The sequence below is a fragment of the Gossypium hirsutum genome, chromosome D01 (assembly GCF_007990345.1).
Source record: "Gossypium hirsutum isolate 1008001.06 chromosome D01, Gossypium_hirsutum_v2.1, whole genome shotgun sequence".
NCBI classification, from domain to species: Eukaryota; Viridiplantae; Streptophyta; class Magnoliopsida; order Malvales; family Malvaceae; genus Gossypium; species Gossypium hirsutum.
In genome coordinates this window covers 54747876-54769590 of record NC_053437.1, presented here as the reverse complement: position 1 = coordinate 54769590, position 21715 = coordinate 54747876, and the positions used below count along the sequence as shown (strand labels likewise).

The following is a 21715-nucleotide window of genomic DNA, read 5'->3' as shown; positions in this document are numbered from 1 at the left end:
TAATTATGGTTTGGAAACTAATTTATTATTTGACCGTTGTTTTTTTTATAACATAATCAAGAGTCATCTATTCGCATAAGTTGTTTTCAATTTATGATTGTTAATATTCTAACTTAATAATTGGGTACTATTATATATTTGTATTTATTTATAAATAAATCATTTTCCAGAAAATATTAGATATTCCAGAAAAGTAATTCATTTTCTAGAAATCAATTCCGAAAGCCATTTTACATGCAAACAAACAAACCCTTATTAAACTTGTATATTACAACTTTAGTTACTAGTGGCATTTTGTTGACATATTCTACAAAGTTCAATTATTGTGAAATTCCTTTTTTCCAATGTAATTGTTATACTTGTTTATCACTTTAGACACGTGACAGCATGAGATAGTTCATGACGGGTAGATGAATGGTTATTCGATTTGTATCATTAGTTTCATAATCAGTCACTCGCATACCTCACACCACCCGCAAGGAGGTCACTTGTTGTCATCCACCCACTTTCAATCACTTGCTACGGATTATCCATGGGGATCATTCCTTGTACTACCTCAACAAAGGGAAAGTTAGAGTAGGACCACACAATATTAGGTTAGACGACAATTGACATATAACAGACCTACCACCTAACCAACCATATGAGTGAGCCACCATTCGTATTATCGATGGCATAACACTACATGGCAAGGGGACCTCTCTTATATACCCCAACATTCGAAGAGCGGATGATCTTTTTTCTTCTTAACCATTCTACTTGATACCCAAACTCTTAGAGGCTTCTCCTACGGCCATATCTCCCTAAGTTCTCCTACCTCTCTTTTTCCCTACTTAATCATTTTCTCTAATTCTCTGCCTGTCAGAGGTAAAATGATGACCACTTTTTTCTCTTTTATCTCATTCTTGTTGAGCAATAGTGCCAAATGCAATAGAAAAAGAAAAGAAATTTGAATTTAAGACAAAAATAACAATTCAATCACTTATACATAAAAAAGCAAAAGTTTTTATGATTTTTTTTTGAAAGAAAAAGGAAATCCAATTGCAAAACGCAACCTACAAATAAATGCAGCATCAGTCAAATAACGTAGATCTCATCAATTGGAGAAAATAAATAAATAAAAGAAATGCATGAAGCATGTGGTTGTGCTGTGTAATAAGGACGTGTGCTTATATGATACCCCACATGTTCCTATAATTTCATTGATCATCATATCATATAAAAATAGTTTTGGGATCCTAAGTTCTGTTTAATGGTATTAATTCCCAAAGCTTATCATGTTTGTTTTTATTTTTGGGTCATAAATGTTTGTTGAGTAGTCCATGGGACGTGTCGTACAACAATGGTGGACAACATTACGATTCATATTCTTCTTTTAACTATTTTTGTTAGAATCAGGCATATTCTTAGCATCAAAGAATAATCTAAGCGTGTTCTTTATGTCATGATTAAAATGCTATATTTTTTTAAATATCTTAAAATTAAAATTTCAATTAATTATATTCGAATATTACACATTTAAAATCCATTAATTATAGGATTAACGTAGTTAAGCGTTGAAAAAAGTGACGAGAAAAATTGATATTTTTTCTAGCTATATTCTAAGTTACGATTAAACTTATAACCAATAAAGAATTAGTTTAATAAAAATTTTAAAATGAGCCGTATTTTATTTAAGTTCGTAATCCATATTTATCATCATTTATGTCTCGCTATCTGTAGGCTCTGTATAAATTTATTTTAACTAAAATTTAGATATTTTCTGGTTATTACTCCAACGATACTTTATAATAATATATTTTTATTATAGTTATCTGGATGCATCTTTGTAATTATCATTATGATATAATGTAATTTAAAAATTGTATTATGTTTAATATAATGTAATTTATAATGCAGTTTAAAAATAATTAAAATAATTTTATAAATGATTATATTATAATTTTTTAATTGAAATTTGTTAAATAGAAAGATAAAAGATTACAAAATGGAATTTAGAGTCTGGAAATTCTGAAGTGGATCCTATGGTTTAGTTGAGCCAAAGTCTCATGCCACAGTAATTGAAACCCAACAGCTATACAGCAAGAAGCTGTATCCACTCCAACCACATCCCATTGCTCTATTCTAGTTGATGAAACAAAATCAACTTGGTACTCTAATATATGTGTATGTATATGTGTACACCAAATGTTATACACAAACAATAAATTTACAAAATGATTATTAAATTATTCATAAAATTTTATTTAAGTAATTGGATTGTTAAGTTTTTTTTTAATTAGGTTCGGCTAGTGAGCTTTAAGCAACAATTCAACGACTAGTACAGTTGAAAGTACCCATTGATAAGGAGAATAATATATCTTAGATCCAAGTTGGTCTAACAGTCAATGTAGAAAATCGGATAATAAAGTTGTTTGGATTTTGGTTCTTAAATTCATGACGTTCAAAGTTGTTTCATTGAAAATAATAAACTGTAGAAGAGAAGAGGAATGAGAGTTTTTAATTGGTGTAAGTGATGTGAACAGAGAAGGCCATAGAACAATAATTTTAATAGTCTAATGACTTAAATGGAAATTTTCAAACAATGCAATTACCATTTGATAAGTTTTTGAAATTGAATGACCAAAATGTAAATTTAGTAATAATTTAATGAAGTTGGGTGCAGTTTACCCAAAAATAAAATATCTAACACCAGCTCCTGCAGTGCAGACCGTACATTTCAGCGGCAAGTAAAAACAAATAGCGAACCGTACGCCTGTATGTTGTGGAGCCTAACAAAAGCGAACGCCCTTTTACATCCTCAAAATTATTAATTAATTCATTTAATATTTTATTAAATCCTTAAATCAGAGTATTATTTCAATTTGGTTATAACGTTGGTCTGAACTTCAACTTTATTAATTATTTAATATATCTTTAATAATATTAGATCTAAGCTAACATTTAAGTCAAATTTTGATGGCTAGCAATAGCATGGCAAAATAATATAATACCCTAAAGTTTAAAAATCAATTTAAAATATAAATTATAATTCAGGGATATTTATGCAATTAACTCTTGTTTTATTTTCCACAAAAAATCAAAATTCCTTTTATTAAAAAAAGAAAAGAAAAAATTAATAACTTTCTTTTCTTTCTTTTTCACTTTTTTATTAGAAAAATTGTTGTGAACAGAAAATAATAAAAATCGAAACTTGGTCCTACCACCTTTTTTTTCTTTTCAAAGATGGCCCAATCAGTTTTTTTTCCTAATAACTTTTAATATTTTTAGGAATAAATTATACTAACAGTCACTCAACTTTGATCTTGATGACAAAACAGTCACTCAACTTTCAATTCGGTCACTATACTTTTAAAAAATAATAAATCGATCACCAACGTGTCATGTTGGACATGAGGAGCAGAAGGGTCTTCTTCTTCTAAAGCAGGCCCCTTCTTTCTTTTCCCCTCTTTTCTTCATTTTTTTTGTTTTTGTATTCTATATATAGAATAATCTCATTTGGTAGAATTTGATTTTGAAGTTTTATTTTACTCATTAAACTGTACCACCAAACCACGTCGATTATACTCGTTTTCTATTGAGCAAAGAGAAATAAAAAATAAAAAATCAAACAAAACAAAAATCAACAACAACCAAGAAAAATTAAATCCCAATTCCGAAATGGAACACTTCAATTTTAAGAAAGAAGTTAAATAATTAAAAGATAAATGAAACCCTTAATTTTTTTTTTCAAATGAGAAAGGAAATAAGAAGGTAAAAATAATTGTTTGATACAAAACAAAAAAGCAAATGAAAAAAATACAGCTTTGATGAAATTAAAGAATTAAAATTGGGGAAAAATAATAAAATAATATTTGGATTTCCCCTCTATTCTCTCTTCAACTTTATCTTCCTCTTTCTAGGGGTTTGTTAATAGTTGTATTGGTGTTTTTGGATGAAGGGATTGTTCTAAAGGGAAAAAATAGAGAGAAATATAACATAGAGAAATAAAGAAAGAAGTTGAAAAGAATTTTAATTTTTGATAATAGTCAAATTTTTATTAAGGTTGTTTAAATGACAGCATAGACTCTAAGGTGACCGATTAAATATCGCGTCAATTTTCCATTAATTCGTAATGGAAAATAGTTAGTAAAACTGATTTGTTATTTTCTGAATTGAATTAAAAGTTAAATGAATATTTTGTGATTTAAATCAAAGTTGAATTACTAATTTATTATTATTATTTAATTAACCGAAGTCTACGGATTCTACATATGGGTCCAAACTTTTACTCTTTAAATAACCAAGCAAGGCCGCAAGTCACAAATACAGGAAGGCTCTAAATTTCGAGCTCTGAAAACTTTAAAAATCCATCCCACACCTACCGTTCAAAGTGTAGTGGTTGTCGGCGAGATTTTTCTGATGGGGATTCGAGAAAGTCACACGTTCAGTGCCTGGAAATGGCTAGGCTTCGTATCTGCAGTATGGGTGCAGACCATTTCAGGCAATAATTACACTTTCTCAAACTACTCTGATGCCATCAAGACGCTTATGAACCTTACCCAGCTTCAGCTTAACAATTTGTCAGTGGCTAAAGATGTTGGTAAGGCTTTTGGTCTCCTTGCCGGTCTTGCCTCTGATCGTTTGCCCACTCCCGTCATCCTCCTTATTGGTGCCATTGAAGGCTTGATTGGGTATGGTGCTCAATGGCTTGTCGTCAGTCAGAAAATCCATCCACTTCCTTACTGGCAGATGTGTATATTTATGTGCTTGGGAGGCAACAGCACCACATGGATGAACACTGCCGTGTTAGTCACTTGCATCCGCAACTTCCGGCGAAACCGTGGTCCGGTCTCCGGAATCTTAAAAGGGTATGTCGGTCTCAGCACCGCTATCTTCACAGACTTATGCTCTGCCCTCTTCTCCGATGACCCAGCACGATTCCTCGTCATGCTTGCCGTAATCCCTTTTGCTGTTTGCCTTGTCGCCATCTTATTCCTCCGTGAAATCCCCCAATCTACTTCCGTCGCTGCGGAGAAGGAAGAAGCCCGCTATTTCGCAATATTCAACATAGTCGCCGTCGTCGTCGCTGTTTATCTTTTAACTTACGACCTCATCGGTTCAACCAATCAAGTGTTTTCGCTGGTTTTCGCGGTTATACTTCTTATTTTATTAGCTAGTCCGTTGGCGGTGCCGATATATGCTTTTGTAAAGAGTTGGCGCTTGGTCGGGTTCGAAGCTGACATGGAGCGACAACAACCGTTGCTGAAAGAGGAAACTACGTCGCCGCCGGCGGAGACAAAGGAGATCATTACCGAAGTGGCAGCAGCAGCTTCGGCGGATGACGCAACGGTGTTAGTGGAAAAGACAAAACCGGTGATAGGAGAGGAGCACACGATAATGGAGGCGATGCAGACATGGGACTTTTGGGTATTGTTCACATCGTTCCTTTGTGGGGTGGGAACAGGTATGGCGGTGATAAACAACATGGCACAGATCGGGTTAGCCTTGGGTCACGCCGACGTTTCTATATTCATTTCATTGACCAGTATTTGGGGCTTTTTTGGACGAATCATTTCCGGCTCTGTTTCCGAGTACTTTCTCAAGTAAGCTTCTTCCATTCCTTGCCCTTAACCTCAACTTGTTCTTTTTTTGTTGTTGCCAAAAACCTTAACTTTTGCTTGATTGTGACTTTTTGTTAGCATAATTAGGATCTTTTACTTTTAGTTGGTGGATATTTATTTATTGATTGATTCAGGTCGACATCGGTTTATTATTAGTAATATGCAACTTGATACCCTTTTTTAGTTATTATTTTCCATATTCTTTGATTTGATCGATGAGTTCATAAAATGTTTATTTTCGATCTTTTTATTAATTTCGTCAAATGTATGCAAACATCACATACATGTTTTAAAAAATAAACCACAAGAAAACATTTTATGTAAGAAAAATATTTTCTTTTAGAATTTACTTAACAATGATCTTAACTATCTTTAATTAATTATGTGTTGAAGTGTTAGATATGCATGATTTTGGCAATATATAAACTGGTACATCTCTACCATCATTTTAATAAGTATGGGTTGGTTTCTTTCTTTTCTTGAAAGGCAATATTTTGTGCTTTGAGCCGCAAAGCTGCATAATTTATTTTTATTTAAAAAAAAAATCTGGTTTGCGTTTTCTTTCTGGTTAAGAAACCTTGGTTTGAATCCGCTTGTGGTTTGGTTTTTCAACTTGAGTTGTACACGAAATGCTGTTGCTGTTTGTTTTGCTTTTTACGTAATTCAATAAGTTTCCGACTTTTGGAAGCAAAAAAAGGAATGTTTTGCCCTCAATTAATATTGTGATTAGACAGCTTTTGTTGCTTTAATGGATGTTTGGGTTAAATGCATTGCGATCAATAAATAGATGAAACATGCATCATATTAATTCCTTAATGCTGTCATTGATTAGTTATAACAATGTAAAATCTTAGAATGATTGAAAGTGAGTGTTGGTTGCAAAGTAGGTGAACTAATATTGCAAATGGACAATGTAGATGAGGTCATTGCAAGGTTGGCCAATTTGGATAGCTTGATAGGGACTAGTTTTCACTTGGATGATAATGATGTCTAATAAGATCTATATTCCATGTGCATTGGTTTCAAACAGGAAAGCAGGAACTCCTAGGCCACTTTGGAATGCAGCATCTCAGATCTTGATGGCGGTTGGGCTCCTTCTAATGGCATTGGCATTGCCTGGTTGCCTTTACATTGGTTCAATTGTTGTTGGCATGTGTTACGGAGTCCGTCTAGCAGTGACTGTCCCGGTTGCCTCGGAACTATTCGGTCTCAAATACTACGGTCTGCTCTACAACATTTTAATCCTCAATCTTCCCATAGGTTCTTTCCTGTTTTCTGGCCTGCTTGCTGGCTACCTATATGATGCACAAGCTACTCCAACACCAGGAGGTGGGAATACCTGTGTGGGAGCCCATTGTTACGGTCTCGTGTTTATCATAATGGCTATGGCCTCCCTTATTGGATTTGGGTTGGATGTTTTGCTGGCAATTAGAACCAAGAACATTTATACCCAGATATTCAACAGTCGGAAACCAAAGAAGTCTTTGGCGGCATCTAATGGCCAATGATAGACAATTCTGCAGAAAAGGTAAGGCTGGAATTGTAGGATTGATGAGCTCTTTGCTCAGTGATATCCTGCATACACCATTAGCCATTGGCTGGTTCATCATTTTATAAGGTGATCAGTGATTCTAGAACACCACTAGTACTGTATTAATAGTATGATTGTATGATTTTTCTCTCGAAAGAAAACGTGTAATAGTAATAAATTGTTAGAATTTTGTTCAATTCTTGTTAAGATAGCAACATATGGCATATGCCTTCATTGATCTATTGGTAGGCATGTCATTTGGTTAAATGCATTTACTACGATTATCAAGATATATATTAATGTTCTTGGTTCAAATAATTATAAAACTTACAATCTTGCAGCTATTTGGGTTTGCCCATGATAAAAAATGGTTCATTTGGCCCGGTCTGGTCTAAGAAAATAAGGGAGGAATCTCTGAAAGTCTTGTTTGTGTTTTTGGGTCACATGAGTCGAGTTTGTCTTCGGTATCTAATTGATCGACAGATTAAAGCCTCTGGGCTCAAAAATATGGTTTTAGAGGCCCACATTTTGACACTATCTTGATTTGAACAACATCCTTCTAATTAGAGGTGAACAAAATTTGATTCGATAAAAAAATCGAAAAAAATTAAATTTTGAGTTAATCGAAATGAATTATTTGAGTCAGCTTGAATAAGAAATTTCTGACTTTGAGTTCGAGTCGAGTTGAATTTTTACAATTCAAATAACTCGAATAATTCGAATAACAGATTAATTTAAATACCATTTTGGTCCCTATCAAATTTGAAAATGAGCAAATTGGTCTCTTTTAACAAAAATTGCAAAAAAATTTTAAAATTATTTTAAAATTTAATTTTTTTAAAGAAATCTAGAAAATATATAAAAAGTTGAAATTTTAAAAATTTTATAAAATAATAATTTTGGAATGATTAATGATTCAAGTTTATCGTATTAAAATATTTTATTATTATGCTTTAAACAAGTTTGCAAATATATATAGTTTTAAATTTATATACTCTAACATGGAAATAATTATATTGTAACAAGATTTTAATTTGACAATATTAATTTTTCTAATTTAACTCAAACAATCTCACTCGATTCAACTGAACGCTCGCGGTTAATTCAAGTTATTAAAAAATCCAAATAAAAAAAAGACAAAACTACATTGTTTTGATAAATATTTACCTTATCTAAAGTTAAAAAGTCAAAATTATCAAGTTAAAAGAAAAATTACTTTGATAAATTATTTTCCTTCCCAAATTGTCCTACCCTCCCTACAGTGATACTAGAATTGCAGTGAAAATGAAAATGTCTTCACCTTTTCCTTCAATGCCCAACAGGTTCCACATCCATGGAGGAACCGAGGGATTGGGCATTCAATGTGATTTGACTTTTAAAGCATGTGAATGCATGGTCCCAATATCATGCACGCTTCACGCGTGCAAGTTCTAGCCATGAATGAAGCACCCCTGGAATCAAACTGGTCTGACAATGGAGGACTAGACTTTAATCTAAAGCAGACTTCACCTATTTCCAACCCACTTCCCATTAATTACCCATCTTCAATCCTTGTACAGCTTGTGCTTTTTTTTTTCCAATCTCCATGATCAAAACAAAAACTAAGCTATCCCCCAATCACTAATTTCGGAATCTCTCAGTATTAGCAACAGTGCTTGGTTACACTGGTCACCTAATCCTCGAACGTCCATTATATAAATTTCTTCTTTTACACTTCTCAAAGCAGCCCAAGTTGGTCGCCAAAAGCAACCGAAGTTCTAATAATATTGTTTAAACGAACATTGTTTCAGTTTGCTGACAAAAACCAGAGTTTGGCACACAACCAAATCTTAGATTAAAAAAACACTTAACTTGGACTCATCACTTAGTCCTTAGCAACAAGCCAACTCTCCATTAAAGCTAAAGTGACTAATATTAAGGGTGGATAGAAAATAAATAAATTTCCCACTTATATAACGTTGAGTCTAAGCCTGTATAACCATAAATGGACATTTAGCAGCAAAGACAAGTTTATTTGAAGTTCACATCAAATGAAACCCTTAAGTAAAACATGTGAGCAAGGCACGGGTGCTCATAGGCCTGTCACTGTTCCCTTGTGATCCCCACCACAAACCTTAATTAGGTACACTCCCCCTCTTTCTCCTGATATCCGAAATCATTTCATATTTTTTTTCTGTATGGTATATAATGTAAGCTTCAGCATTTGTTCAATTCAATAGCAGTTTGTTCAAAACAGGAACATGAAACATTCTCTTGTTTTTGGTGGCTTCTGGGCTTTCTTCATTCTTCTTAGTGGTTCCTTGGTTGCTTCATATGGTTCTCTCTCCCTTTCTACATTTGGTTTGACTGTTCAAAACATTCTAATGGGTTTTCAGAAAACTTAAGTGGGTTCTTTTTCTTTTTATTGCTGCAGATGGGCCTTTATATGATTTTACTGCTTACACAGAGGTAAAACAGTTTGAGAATAGATCATTTATCTATTGACTATATTATGAATATGTAGTCTGAAGTTATTTGATTCACCGCAATGTCCATGACAATTGTTGATGATGTTGTTGGTTTGCAGTGTAAAGCACAGCCAGAGGAGCCACTGTACCAAGGAGGGATTCTGAAAGATGAGACGCCCATTATGAGACCTGCCATTTTTGGCAAAACTGCAACTGGTTTTTACACTCCAGCTTTTCTCTTGAAGAATCTCACCGTGGGCAATTTTTACTGTTTCTCCAGTTAAGTTCTCCATCCATATGAATTTCGGATACAAATATTAAAACACAAATACTTTAAAAAAAGAATAAACAAGTTCATCGACATAGGTGAACCCTTAATGTACCTGTTACTTACTGGCATGTCACACTGTATCGCCCGTGGCCCAACAAGTGGCAATGTTTAAGGTTTGGATTTGTCACATAAAGTGGCAACCGACATATGCAAATGCTAGATATGGCCCCAGTTCAGGAACATCCCCCTATTGTAGAGGCAATTGACATTTTAACATAGACAAAAACTTCTACTGTGAATATCAGACAAATTGTATTTTGAAACATTACAGGATTGGCTTACTCTGTTTGGTGCAATTACAGCTTGGATCAAAATACAAGGTGCAAATTCAGCTCTCATTAGGGCAAGCTTGAAGACAGAAAACAGAACATATAATTGTATAGGGACTGTTTTGGCTAAGAATGGTTGCTGGTCATTTCTCAAAGGTGGATTTGTTCTTGATTCACCTTCAAATTTAGCTTTACTGCTATTCCAGGTGAACCTTTTGTTTTGCTTCTAAAAAAGATTGAGCATTAGATCATGAATGCTGTCATTGATTTTTGCTTCTAAAAACCTTTTTTTTTCTAATGTCCTGGATATACAGAACTCAGATGATAAAGACATTGATATAACAATTGATAGTTCCTCGTTACAGTCATTTACTGATCAAGAATGGAGGTTCAACCAGCAATTCATGATTAACACTGTAATTACTGTTGACACACTTTGTGAAATGATATTTCAATAATGGTAATGTCCAATATCTTAACAAAATTACTTACTGTCTATTTTTTCCCCAGCAAAGGAAGCGTGCTGTAACAATACATGTCTCAGATCAACAAGGTAATAGGTTGCAAGGAGCAGCAATAACTATAAACCAAGTCTCAAAGGATTTTCCATTTGGTTCTGCAATAGCACACACCATTCTTGGGAATTTGCCCTATCAGGTATGTGTTCATATTCATTTCTTAATACATGTCGGACAATGTTAGCTAATTGATCTTGTTTTCTTTTGTCTTCCAGAACTGGTTTGTTGAACGATTCAATGCAGCAGTGTTTGAAAATGAACTGAAATGGTATGCAACAGAACCAGATCAAGGGAAGACCAACTACACCTTAGCTGACCAAATGTTGGAGTTTGTTAGAGCCCACCAAATAATAGCCAGAGGCCACAACATATTCTGGGAAGACCCCAAGTACACGCCTGCATGGGTTCGGAACCTTACAGGCCCTGACCTACAATCAGCAGTTAATTCCAGGATACAGAGCTTAATGAGCAAATACAAAGAAGAATTCATACACTGGGATGTCAGTAATGAGATGCTCCACTTTGATTTTTACGAGCAACGACTTGGACCTGATGCAACCTTGCATTTCTACGAGACTGCACATCAATCGGACCCTTTAGCAACCCTGTTCATGAATGAATTTAATGTTGTGGAAACCTGCAGTGATGTTAAATCAACAGTTGACACTTACATTGAAAGGATAAGAGAGCTTGAAAGCGGTGGCATGTACATGGATGGAATTGGGTTGGAAAGTCATTTTACAGTGCCAAACCTTCCTCTAATGCGAGCCGTGATAGACAAATTGGCTACCCTCAGACTCCCCATATGGCTAACAGAGGTAGATATTAGCAGTTCGGTTGGTAAAGAATTACAGGGGGTGTACCTAGAACAGGTACTAAGAGAAGGGTTTTCACACCCTTCAGTGAATGGGATAATGCTGTGGACGGCTCTCCATCCAAAAGGGTGTTACGAAATGTGTTTAACTGATGGGAATTTTAAGAATCTCCCAGCGGGTGATGTGGTTGACAAGCTGCTGAAAGAATGGGAAAGCGGGGAGATGAAGGGGGTAACAGGTGAGCATGGTTCATACAGCTTTTATGGATTCTTAGGCGAATACAAGGTCAATGTTGGATATGGAGACAGGGCTGCAAATTTTACTTTCTCACTCCCCCCTAGCGGTGAAACTAAACACTTCAGCATTCATTTGTAACACCCATGATTCTTGTATATGGAAATTTTAAATTAGATTTTAAACAGTACTCAAGAGTACAAACACATGTTTTGATTTGAAGTTTAAATACTAAAACCTAAGGTTACCTCGGGCTATGGACGAGTTGTCACCCCTATCCAATGGATATTGGGCTCAAGCTGTTTGGTTCAGCCGCAATGCCGTAGGGACAAATAAATAGTTACGTGGCTTCAATGAGTTCAATCAGCAAGCCACTGAAACAGAATATGTTGTCCAAGCAAAGCCATCGGCAGGCAGCTTCAATCACACATTGCTTTGTGCTTACTCTTCAAAATCACACCATCACCGTTCACATTAAAAGCAGATCCATCCCATGTCATTTAAACAGTCTTGGGATGTTGATTGGCAAGTATTACCACTTCCTTTAATCGCGTTGCATCATGAGTAAAAATATCAGTATTGTTCTCTCTCAACGTCTAAACACCCCTCAAGACTTTCCCACTTTAAGGTTCGCCAAATTCAAACCTATGACCTCCTAAATATGAAGTCATTGTTGCAACTTTGGTACCATTTCATCAAACTAACACCAAAATGATATTATGATTGTAAAAGGAAAGCCTAAAACCAACCTTCCACAAAACCTTAAGAAGTAAAATATCCTAGATTTTGTCACACTTATAATATAGGTGAAAATAATTATATAAAGTTCAAACTTAAAAGTGTATGTTTTGTGTCTTGGGTTCAAATTTTGTACCCATCATAAGCATATAAATTTTTTTCTTCTGAATTTTATATAAAAAGACAAAAATATCCTTCAATTAATATTTATTACTTTATTAAGACCGGAATCTTTTGCTTATTTAACAATAGAGTTGGGATCTAGTTCTACGTGACATCAACCCCTATCAAAATCTTTATATATAGTATAAATATAAATAGAGAAAATATTTTGTGCACCGCCCAGTAGAGTTTTTAAACTCTACAAGCAAGACCAAGTTGACAAGTGTCCTATAGAGTATAATAAAATATTAAAAAATAAATATTTAAAAAAAAGATATGCATGCTAATTTTTTAAGGTTGCTTGTGGAATAAAACAAAAGTATATTGTCAATGTACCAAATACTAACCCATATATATATAATTAATGAAAATTTGAATCATAATATTTTTTAAAAGGAAAATTCATTAATTCATTTTATTAATGGGACCATACTATTCGAGAAAAAAAACAGTCATCGTAGGCAGTGAAGGACAATTCATCAACAAACAAAAGTTTCAACTCAACATCAATTAACTTTGTCACAACTCAAACACGATGTATCAAGAGTGATTGCAAGCATTTAACAAGATAAGGAAATCAATCTTGACTAATCCAAAGTGGTGGGAAAAAAATCAGCAAAAGAACTTATCATCCACCAATTTGGAGAGGACAGCTATAAAATCAACCCCAAAATCACTAGCAAAAGACTTCATGCATAAGTAAGACAAAAAAAAAAACTTGTCCAAGACAAGACAAAAATTTCTAAAAATGAAGACTTATTAAAGAATAAAAGAAACATATAATACTTAAGACAACACAGATCGAAACTGACACATGTAATCATTTATGATTCTGAAATAGTCTCAAAACTTAAATAGATTAAGAAGCTGACGAAGAGTCGCCATTCGAGTATTTACGACCAACCCACTATTGAAAAGAAACTGCTGGTGGTTGATGGAGGTTTAGCAAGGATAGACACCACCATTATCTATCGCAACTTGTGAAGACAATGAAGATGCCTATAAAATAGATCTACAAACTAAAAAAGAGAAAATATATAGACTAAATGAGGAGAACAAGTAAAGAAAAAGTTGATAAAAGAGAAAAGAAAAAGACAACAATAGCCAACCTGAAAGCTAGCCACACTAAACTAAACAAAATAAGAGGAAAAAAATTGGATGATAATAAACTATAGGTTATTGGGAAATTCAGAATTATAATACATGTGAAAATTCTATACCGACTTAAAAGATTGCCCTGACTGAAACATTGAATTAAACAAGCAACAGTATGTGTATGATTAGGCATCTCCATTATTAAGAAATTATGGAAGGCAATTATTCAGGCTCCGTTTGCACAGTGCTTCTCTAAGTTAATGGATGGTAAACATTTCATCATCATTGTACCACCTAAATTGGTCAAAAAGTTGCATGATGTAGATCAAATTTTGCGACTGCCAAAAGGTCTTTCATTTGCCAAAATTTTCCAAGCAAATTAATCCCACCACTTGGACTTTATTCACTTTATTAAGGCCCCATTACGATTATTTAGGCATATTCTCGAGTACTCAACTCACATTTGAATATAATTTAGGTAAAATCCTATGGAAGGTCCCTGCACTATGGATTTTTGATAGATTTAATCTTTATTTTTTATTTCTGAAATATATTTTCAACCCAAAGGTTATTTTTTTTGTAAAAATCCATCGGCTTGTTTTTTAAAACATATGCTCCTTGATATATTTTGTACTTCTTTTTAAAATGTGCAATAATTATAGTAGAGGGACTAAACTCAAAAAACGCATAGTGCAAGGACTTTATGTAGTATTTGACCTAAAATTTACTAGTATTGATGATTCCAAGTCCAATCATTCATGGCACAAAGGCAAAAAGCTGAGCTAAAAACTTGAGACTTAGGGCATCCTTCACATACAACACCCAAATTCCTCACATTTCCACATTACAAACAAGCTTTTAAGGAAGAAGATCTCACCTTTCTCTTTACAATCCAAATTGCCAAAAAGGAAACAAACAACCAAAGCTGAAAAAGCAAAGCTAACAACACAACACAACACATAACCAAAATATCTCTAAATCCCAGAATGTTAGAGAAACAACAGTTTTAAATGTTTATATAACATTGGGGAATCTTGAAGCTGATGATGGTTTACAATCTGGACCAAGAATCTGTCAGCTTTTTTTTCCTCAAACAAAGGCCAAAACCCCATTTTTACCCATCAAAGCTGCAAATCTGTAAAGAATTCACATTTAACAAAAGCCATAATACAAAAGGATAGGGATGGGCTACAAGTGAACTAATGAAAACAAGAAACACAAAGCTGTTGATGCCATGAGTGCAAATGGTACTAGAAAAGTGGGAGATGGTATTGTTCTTGGTGAATCTCCCATTGCCAAACCAGCTAACCATGATCCATCTGTCAACATGGTTTGCCCAGATCCTGACCCAGTACTTGAACCCGAACCAGGGTATCCGTACCCTGAAACCGAATATCCATATCCATTACCAGAATAAGTAAACCCGGGCTGTGTCCCTGACCCTTGTGACGTTGAGCCTGTCACTGGGGTAGCTTCTGTAGCTGGCGTAGCATCTCTCGAAGATTTTTGACTGCAACAAAATCCCACATCGTTGGAAACATTAAAAGGGTTAATAATCACTATAATCTTCATCATATTTAGAGTTTAGACAGCAATTTTTTTTTAAAAAAAAAGCAAGTGAATCATTTACCTAGGAGAAGAGGGACAAAAGGTAACCGTATAATCTGCTCCAGTACACGTGAAAGTGCTTGTAGCATCATCGTATGCATAGCTGTAAGATCTGGGACAAGCGGCCTTGAACATCTCAGAATAAACTGAAGGCTTACATGTGGCAGGTGTGCTATACGCGCCACTGCAACAATACTCGGGACTCCCGAATGCCTCACACGCGCTCTTGCAAGCGTCACCGTCTCCAACCCGGAGCTCCGACGGGCATTGACGGTTCAAGTCAGTTGTACACCCCGTCGAAGCACAAAAACCTGACCCACCACTGCCTTCAACGATCATGGGGATATTGTAGCCATCAACAAGGCTGACGTCGTAAAAATCTTGCCCACCCGTTCCCAGAGTGAACTCAGCCAGAGTCACGGGCGGAGCAGCTCCGAGTCCGTTACATTCCATCTGACCCGACCCGCAGTCGCCCGTTACGCACGTACCAGACCCGGATCCGTCAAATGTGCAGCCCGTTCGACCCCAAAAACGACCGGACCAGCCAGTTGGGGCTTGAAATGAACGAGACGAGTCCTTTGGTAGCTCGAACCCAGTGCTGTCGAGTGTAGGACTGCCTGCATTTGCTAATATCCCAGGCCACACCGTGTAGCCACATCGATTGACAAATGTGAAAGAAGCACCTAATGCACCTGAAAGAAAGAAAAAAAAACAGATGGGGTTTTTAGTGTAAATATAAGAAACCACGATGCTTGAGAGACTCCCAGAAAAAAGGAGAGAGCTGGGTTTAACCTTTAGAGTTCAGAGTTAAGACAATGAGATACAGAATAAGAGCTAATGAGCTAAAGGAGTGAAGAAGATCCATGTCTTAGAAGTCTCGTTTAGCTTAGCTTAGCTACAAGCCTAGAAGATTTCCAGAGCAGAAAAAGGAGGAATAATGGAAGAAGAAAGGACAAGCAGGGGAGGGTGAAGTGATTAATCTGCCCCCCGAACTCCACGAGAGAGGATATTGGCGAAGAAGAGAGTGAAAAGAGGAGGATGAATGATTAACTAAAAACGGACAAAAGTGTTAATGAGATAGAGAGAGTGCATATCAGTACACAGCCACTGCTATTGTAATATAATACTAATTCCTATATCCTTCCTTAATCTTGCTTTCTTTTTTAATCCTCTGGGCTTGTCCTTCTTTTCACTTGTTAACCCTTTTATTTTTGGTTTCTTCATTTTCTTTAAGTAGGAAGTACTGTTTGTTACTGTTGTCATCATAATTGTCAAAAGAAAAGGTCAATTATTTGGTCTATTTTGTTTGACTTGCAGGGTTTTCGTTGTAAACCCAAACAAATAGTAATACTGGGAGGAGAATCTGGGTATGAAATTCCAAACAAAACCTCAACCCTAGTTTAGATAAACGACCAGAGCTGGAATTTGGTAAGAACCTCTATATGGGGTTGAGTTGAGAGGAGACGACCATCTTTTGGGTGGTTGATGATGTATTTGAGGGAATTTAGACTTACCACATCCTGTTTTTTTGGTGTTTCTTTTCAGATTTCAGCAATAGAAATCCCTTTTCTTTTATTGATATGTAAATTAAGTCCAAAAACAACATTGTATCATTGCCTAAAATCAAGTCATACCAAAAACATTTTACACCAAAAAAGTAAATTTTATAGAAACATCAACAACACAAATACAAAGTCACATCATTAAATGCTCCGCCATTGAAACAAATTACATGAATTCATGCATCGAATCAATATTGATGATTTTATCCGACAAGACGTAAGCTCCAAGTCGAGCAACCGGTGCAAGAAGAGCAATGTGAGAGTAAGAGAGTTGACTACTGAAATATCTTCCATTTAACCCTTATTCTTCATTTCTTTACTAAGAAAAAATTAGTCACTCAAGTATAAAAAAATTAATTTTGTCACTAACACTCTAAATTGTTTTTGTTTTGATCACTCTTTGTTAAATCTTTAGTAGGAATGATGCCGTGAATTTTCTTAATTGTTATAATAACACATTTAGTGTTCAATACTTTCATATTCTACCAATTTGATCATATTTCTAAATAGTTCAATCAATTTGACACTCCACATTTATAAATTCTATCAATTTATTCCTTAAAAATATATAATTAAATAATTTTCCCAACATTCTTATTCTGAAATCGAATCATCATCATCTCCACCAGGAAAGCATAAAGCTACCGACGTTAATGAATGTAAAGTTGTAAACCTGAATCAAGTTCAAAAAGTTTCCGCTTTGAGGACAAGCCAGAGTTGGTCAGGGATGAAGCTATGGTGGAAAATCCTGTGCAATGACAGCTTCACTCAATTCAACTCATGATTTCGTCTATTGCACCAGCATCTAAATCAACTCATGATCTGTATATCCATTAACAATGCATGTGTAAAAGTTGTTTCATTTGTATGCATGACGTTTGGGAAATTTGGAGAATTGGATTTTGCGAGTAAATCAGCTTAAGCTTCACCTTCTTCCAATATTTTCTTCCCCTAAACGAGCCTTATTTTTAGCTTCTTTTCGTTTGTTATTGCTAGGCTCGAAAATATAATTCGGATATCATTGGTTGTAAAAATAAATTTTAAGTTAATATTTTAATTATTCACTAAAAGTAATACTAAATAAATAAGAATCATTGAGACGTTTAATATTACTGAGAATAATTGAGAATGAATTGATTCTTTATTATTTTTGGATTGATTTGTTTTTTTTTTAATTTTCCGAATTTGATATTTCAATTATAAACTATATTGAATCTTTAAAATTCTTGATAAAATTTATAGGTTTTGATTCTTTTAATAAAATTTTAGGATTTTATAAATATAATCTAGTTTAATATTTGCATAAGCTATTCGAAAGATGAATGTTTATATATTTATAAATTCACTTGATAAGCAAATAAATAAATGTTGTTAAGATGTTTTGTTTTTCTTTTTGCACTATTTGTTTTAAATTTTATGTTTGTAGTTGAATGTATATGGAATTATCATCTTTTGTTTTTATTCATGATGAATTAATGCATGATTATAGTTTGCGTGAGTAGGTGTTTATAACCATTATTCAAGAATATATATTTTATAGTTTAATTGGTGAAATTAAGTTTTGATGGATATTGTTGAAGTTGTTAATTTTTTTTTGTTATGGTTATATATTCAATTTTATGGGTGCTTTGGTGCAAATCCATGTCAACTATATACATGTCTAAATAATTTGGTTTTAAGTTTAGTTCTATAATATTAGGTTTTGGCATCTTATGGTTCCAAATATTTGGTTAAATTATGATGATATGGTTTATTGTATGAATTGTGGGATATGACAACTATTATGATTTTGTTTTTGGGATTTATTCGCTTGAAAATATTTTTAAAGTATTCATGTGAATTTCTGTTTAATCATAAATACAACTTTGGATTTACACGGTATATTCATGGTAAGTTTTTTATTTGATTATGAATACATGTATATACGTGAATTGTTTTGGTGTTTTTGTCTATGCCAAAATTAAGAATACATATGCTTATTAATTATTTGACTTTGAACCACCACATTATTTCTATTTAGTTTTGATATATATGGTTTTGGAACAAAAAAAAGAGTCAAAGATTAATGTTTTCAGTTTTTTATTGCATTATTAAGACAACCTTATTTTGGGTTATTTCGGAATCTATAAAGCAATAAAAAATAGTTTTGACCTTCGACTATTGGGTAAATTTTAAATTTGAATATTGGTATGTTTATATATATTTTAAAATAACTTAATTGAAATAATAAGTTGCCAAAGTGATCTCTGTTATTGAAATTAAACATGTGACGATTATCCGATTTTACATGTGAGTAATAAATCGACCCAAAGGAAGATTTATTGTTCGACATGTTCTTATTGTTAGTGTTTGATTACTACATCAAGATATCACTTACAAGCTAATATTTTGTCTAAAGATGAAATATTAATGGAGTGTTTGATATCTTGATATGAGGTTTTCCTTTCTTCAAATTATTTTGGTTTAAATTTAAAGTATTATGTGATGTTATTTTGATTTATTCAATTATCATTATATTTGCTAACATCACTGTATGTTGTTTTGGGGTAAATATATATACTATTATCTTTTAATTTGATTGAAAGATGAAATTAAGAAAATTTTTTGAAACAAATAAATTCAGATTTTGGCTTTGATTTTTAATTAAGGATGTCTAATATTTTAAATAGATTAGTTGAAACAAAATGTCGCCAAAGTGACCTCTTTTTCGTAGATTAGATTATTTAAAATATTAAGATGGTTACATTTTTTGTGATTCATGCATTTATTAATTGACCCAAATGTAAGTTAATATTTGGCAGAATTTCAATGACAACTATGGTGATAAATGTGTGACAATTATAAGGTACTTTATGTGAGCAATATGTTAGTCCAAAGATTAATATTGTCAATGTTTGATTGCTACAATAAGAGTACCGCTTATTGTTAATATTACTGTCTAAAGACTTGATATTAATGTTGTGTTTAGAATATTGATATCAGATTAACCACTATTTTGAATTTATTGTTTACTTATGAATATTCATGTGAGCTTGTTTTTATCTATTTTGTTCTATATTTAGCTAGTTCATCTTCTGTTGCCACAATATCTGCTAATATAAATTTTATACCCATGCTTAATGGGACTGAATTTAATGAATGGAAAATGCACTTACTTATAGTGCTTGGTTGTATGGACGTAGACCTTACACTTAAGGAAGAACAGCCCACACCTCTCATTGCGGAAAGCACCCATTATGTTAAAAGGGATTTTGAGAGGTGGGATCATTCAAATCGTATGAGTCTAATGATCATTAAGCATAGCATTCCAGAAGCCTTTAGGGGGATAGAATCTGAAGAGATTACTCAGGCTAAGGTTTCCTTGACGAAATTGAGAAACATTTTGCTAAAAACGATAAGGTTGAGATGACATCATTTCTGACTTCTTTGATGTCTATGAAGTATAAGGGTCAAGGAAATTCTGAGCAATCTAGGGGCTATGAGTTTTATGATCCAATAATTAGGAATATTTTTAGATGAGAATTGTAACATTTTTTGAGGATGTTGAGTTTGGAGGGAGAAATAAGGTTAGAGGCATTGCTTTTGAGGAAGAATTGGATTCTAACTCAGTTCCTGCTATCACTTTTGACGATATTCAGGTTCTCATACCTATTATTGATCAAGAAGCGAAACCTCAACAAGACAATGTTGAACAACTCTATATTCAAAATGAGGTAATTGTTCTAGAAAAACAAACTCAACAACCTCAAGAATGAATGTCATTAAAAAGGTCCACTAAATAAAAGATTAAAATGACTTTAGTGAAATATTTTGACCTTAAGCTACATCAGATGAATATTAAGTTAATGGTTTCTCAATGGTAACATTGATCATACATTTATATGGTGCAACTAGAAAACTTTGTGTCTGATGATGTGAAGTTAATAATTTGGAAATTAAAAAACTTCATCAATGAGATTAAGCAAACTTCTCGCTATAGTATTACAAAATTTACCAAATGATTATCTCATTTAGTTCAAAGATGAATTTGGTCGATAATTGTATATACCACAAGTTCAGTGGAAGTAAGGTTCTATATTTGGTTTTATATGTTAATGACATATTGCTTGTCAATAATAAGTATAGTCTCAATTAATGCCCTAAGAATGATTTTGAGATTATAAAAATGCATAAGATTTTTTTACATTTAAGCAATGGGAAGTCTAATGTATGTTCAAGTTTGTATACATTGGAATTTTGTGTACACTGTTGGGATGTTAGACAGATATTTAAGCAACCTTAGTTTGGACTACTGGATAGCATCCAAGAGGGTTATAAGGTATATTTGGAGAAAAAAAAGATTACATGCTCACATATCAGAGGTCTGATCTGTTAGAAATCATCAGATATACATACTTCAATTTTGATGGAATATGGATATAAGATTTTGTCACTAAGGTGCAAATTGTGAAAAAAAATTGTAGTCTTTTGTTCCAATAGCAATATGTGCACATCAAATTAAAAACAAATAGAATTAAGTTCCTGGTTGTTAAAGTAAAAGTTCAGGGTGGTTAGGTGCCTATAAAGCATATTAGGACAGACTCCATGATTACGGATTCGCTTACTGAAGGACTGCACCTAAGGTTTTTCATGAGCACACTGTCCATATAGCTGTAATGTCATTTAAGGATATTTGGTTTTAGTAGGATTTTGTGCTTTTAAATGCTTTTATGTTATAGACACCTTTTGTAACAGCCCGTTTTTAGTGAAATCAAAATAGTGGTTTTGGGATCACAAATCTAAGGTCAGAAAAAAAATTATTT

General features: G+C 33.6%; 3 protein-coding genes across 5 annotated transcripts; 2 read left to right on the top strand and 1 right to left on the bottom strand.

The window, feature by feature from the left end:
* The first annotated feature begins 4257 nt into the window (after positions 1 to 4257).
* LOC107922493 (protein NUCLEAR FUSION DEFECTIVE 4) lies at positions 4258 to 7376 on the top strand. The gene is made up of 2 exons (XM_016852562.2): positions 4258 to 5585; positions 6634 to 7376. The coding sequence occupies exons 1-2, from the start codon at positions 4402 to 4404 to the stop codon at positions 7109 to 7111; spliced, it is 1662 nt and encodes a 553-aa protein (XP_016708051.2). The 5' UTR covers positions 4258 to 4401; the 3' UTR covers positions 7112 to 7376.
* A 1772-nt stretch (positions 7377 to 9148) lies between these two features.
* On the top strand, positions 9149 to 12005 carry LOC107921066 (endo-1,4-beta-xylanase 5). Of its 3 annotated transcripts, XM_016850918.2 has the most exons (8): positions 9149 to 9256; positions 9371 to 9450; positions 9548 to 9582; positions 9701 to 9860; positions 10215 to 10387; positions 10496 to 10597; positions 10692 to 10838; positions 10915 to 12005. In XM_016850918.2, the coding sequence occupies exons 2-8, from the start codon at positions 9375 to 9377 to the stop codon at positions 11887 to 11889; spliced, it is 1668 nt and encodes a 555-aa protein (XP_016706407.2). In that variant the 5' UTR covers positions 9149 to 9256; positions 9371 to 9374; the 3' UTR covers positions 11890 to 12005. The 3 variants fall into 3 exon arrangements, with proteins under 3 accessions (XP_016706407.2, XP_040943368.1, XP_040943367.1); XM_041087434.1 differs by lacking the exon at positions 9371 to 9450 and having other exon boundaries at positions 9238 to 9256; XM_041087433.1 differs by lacking the exon at positions 9149 to 9256 and having other exon boundaries at positions 9289 to 9450.
* Positions 12006 to 14521: 2516 nt separating this feature from the next.
* LOC107921001 (thaumatin-like protein 1) lies at positions 14522 to 16600 on the bottom strand. Its single transcript, XM_041087432.1, has 3 exons — positions 16144 to 16600; positions 15374 to 16043; positions 14522 to 15253 (listed from the first exon to the last, which is right to left on the bottom strand). Exons 1-3 carry the CDS (start codon positions 16214 to 16216, stop codon positions 14932 to 14934), a joined length of 1065 nt encoding a protein of 354 aa, XP_040943366.1. The 5' UTR covers positions 16217 to 16600; the 3' UTR covers positions 14522 to 14931.
* Between the last annotated feature and the right edge of the window lie 5115 nt (positions 16601 to 21715).

Excerpts from the sequence above, each read along its gene's own strand:
- LOC107921001 (XM_041087432.1), bottom strand. The coding sequence starts at position 16,216 with ATGGATCTTCTTCACTCCTTTAGCTCATTAGCTCTTATTCTGTATCTC. Across the intron at positions 16,044-16,143 it reads CTTAACTCTGAACTCTAAAG|GTGCATTAGGTGCTTCTTTC; the intron begins GTTAAACCCAGC and ends TCTTTCTTTCAG. Across the intron at positions 15,254-15,373 it reads TTTTGTCCCTCTTCTCCTAG|TCAAAAATCTTCGAGAGATG; the intron begins GTAAATGATTCA and ends ATTTTGTTGCAG.
- LOC107922493 (XM_016852562.2), top strand. The coding sequence starts at position 4,402 with ATGGGGATTCGAGAAAGTCACACGTTCAGTGCCTGGAAATGGCTAGGC. Across the intron at positions 5,586-6,633 it reads GTTTCCGAGTACTTTCTCAA|GAAAGCAGGAACTCCTAGGC; the intron begins GTAAGCTTCTTC and ends GGTTTCAAACAG.
- LOC107921066 (XM_016850918.2), top strand. The coding sequence starts at position 9,375 with ATGAAACATTCTCTTGTTTTTGGTGGCTTCTGGGCTTTCTTCATTCTT. Across the intron at positions 9,583-9,700 it reads ATTTTACTGCTTACACAGAG|TGTAAAGCACAGCCAGAGGA; the intron begins GTAAAACAGTTT and ends GTTGGTTTGCAG. Across the intron at positions 9,861-10,214 it reads CAATTTTTACTGTTTCTCCA|CTTGGATCAAAATACAAGGT; the intron begins GTTAAGTTCTCC and ends GTGCAATTACAG.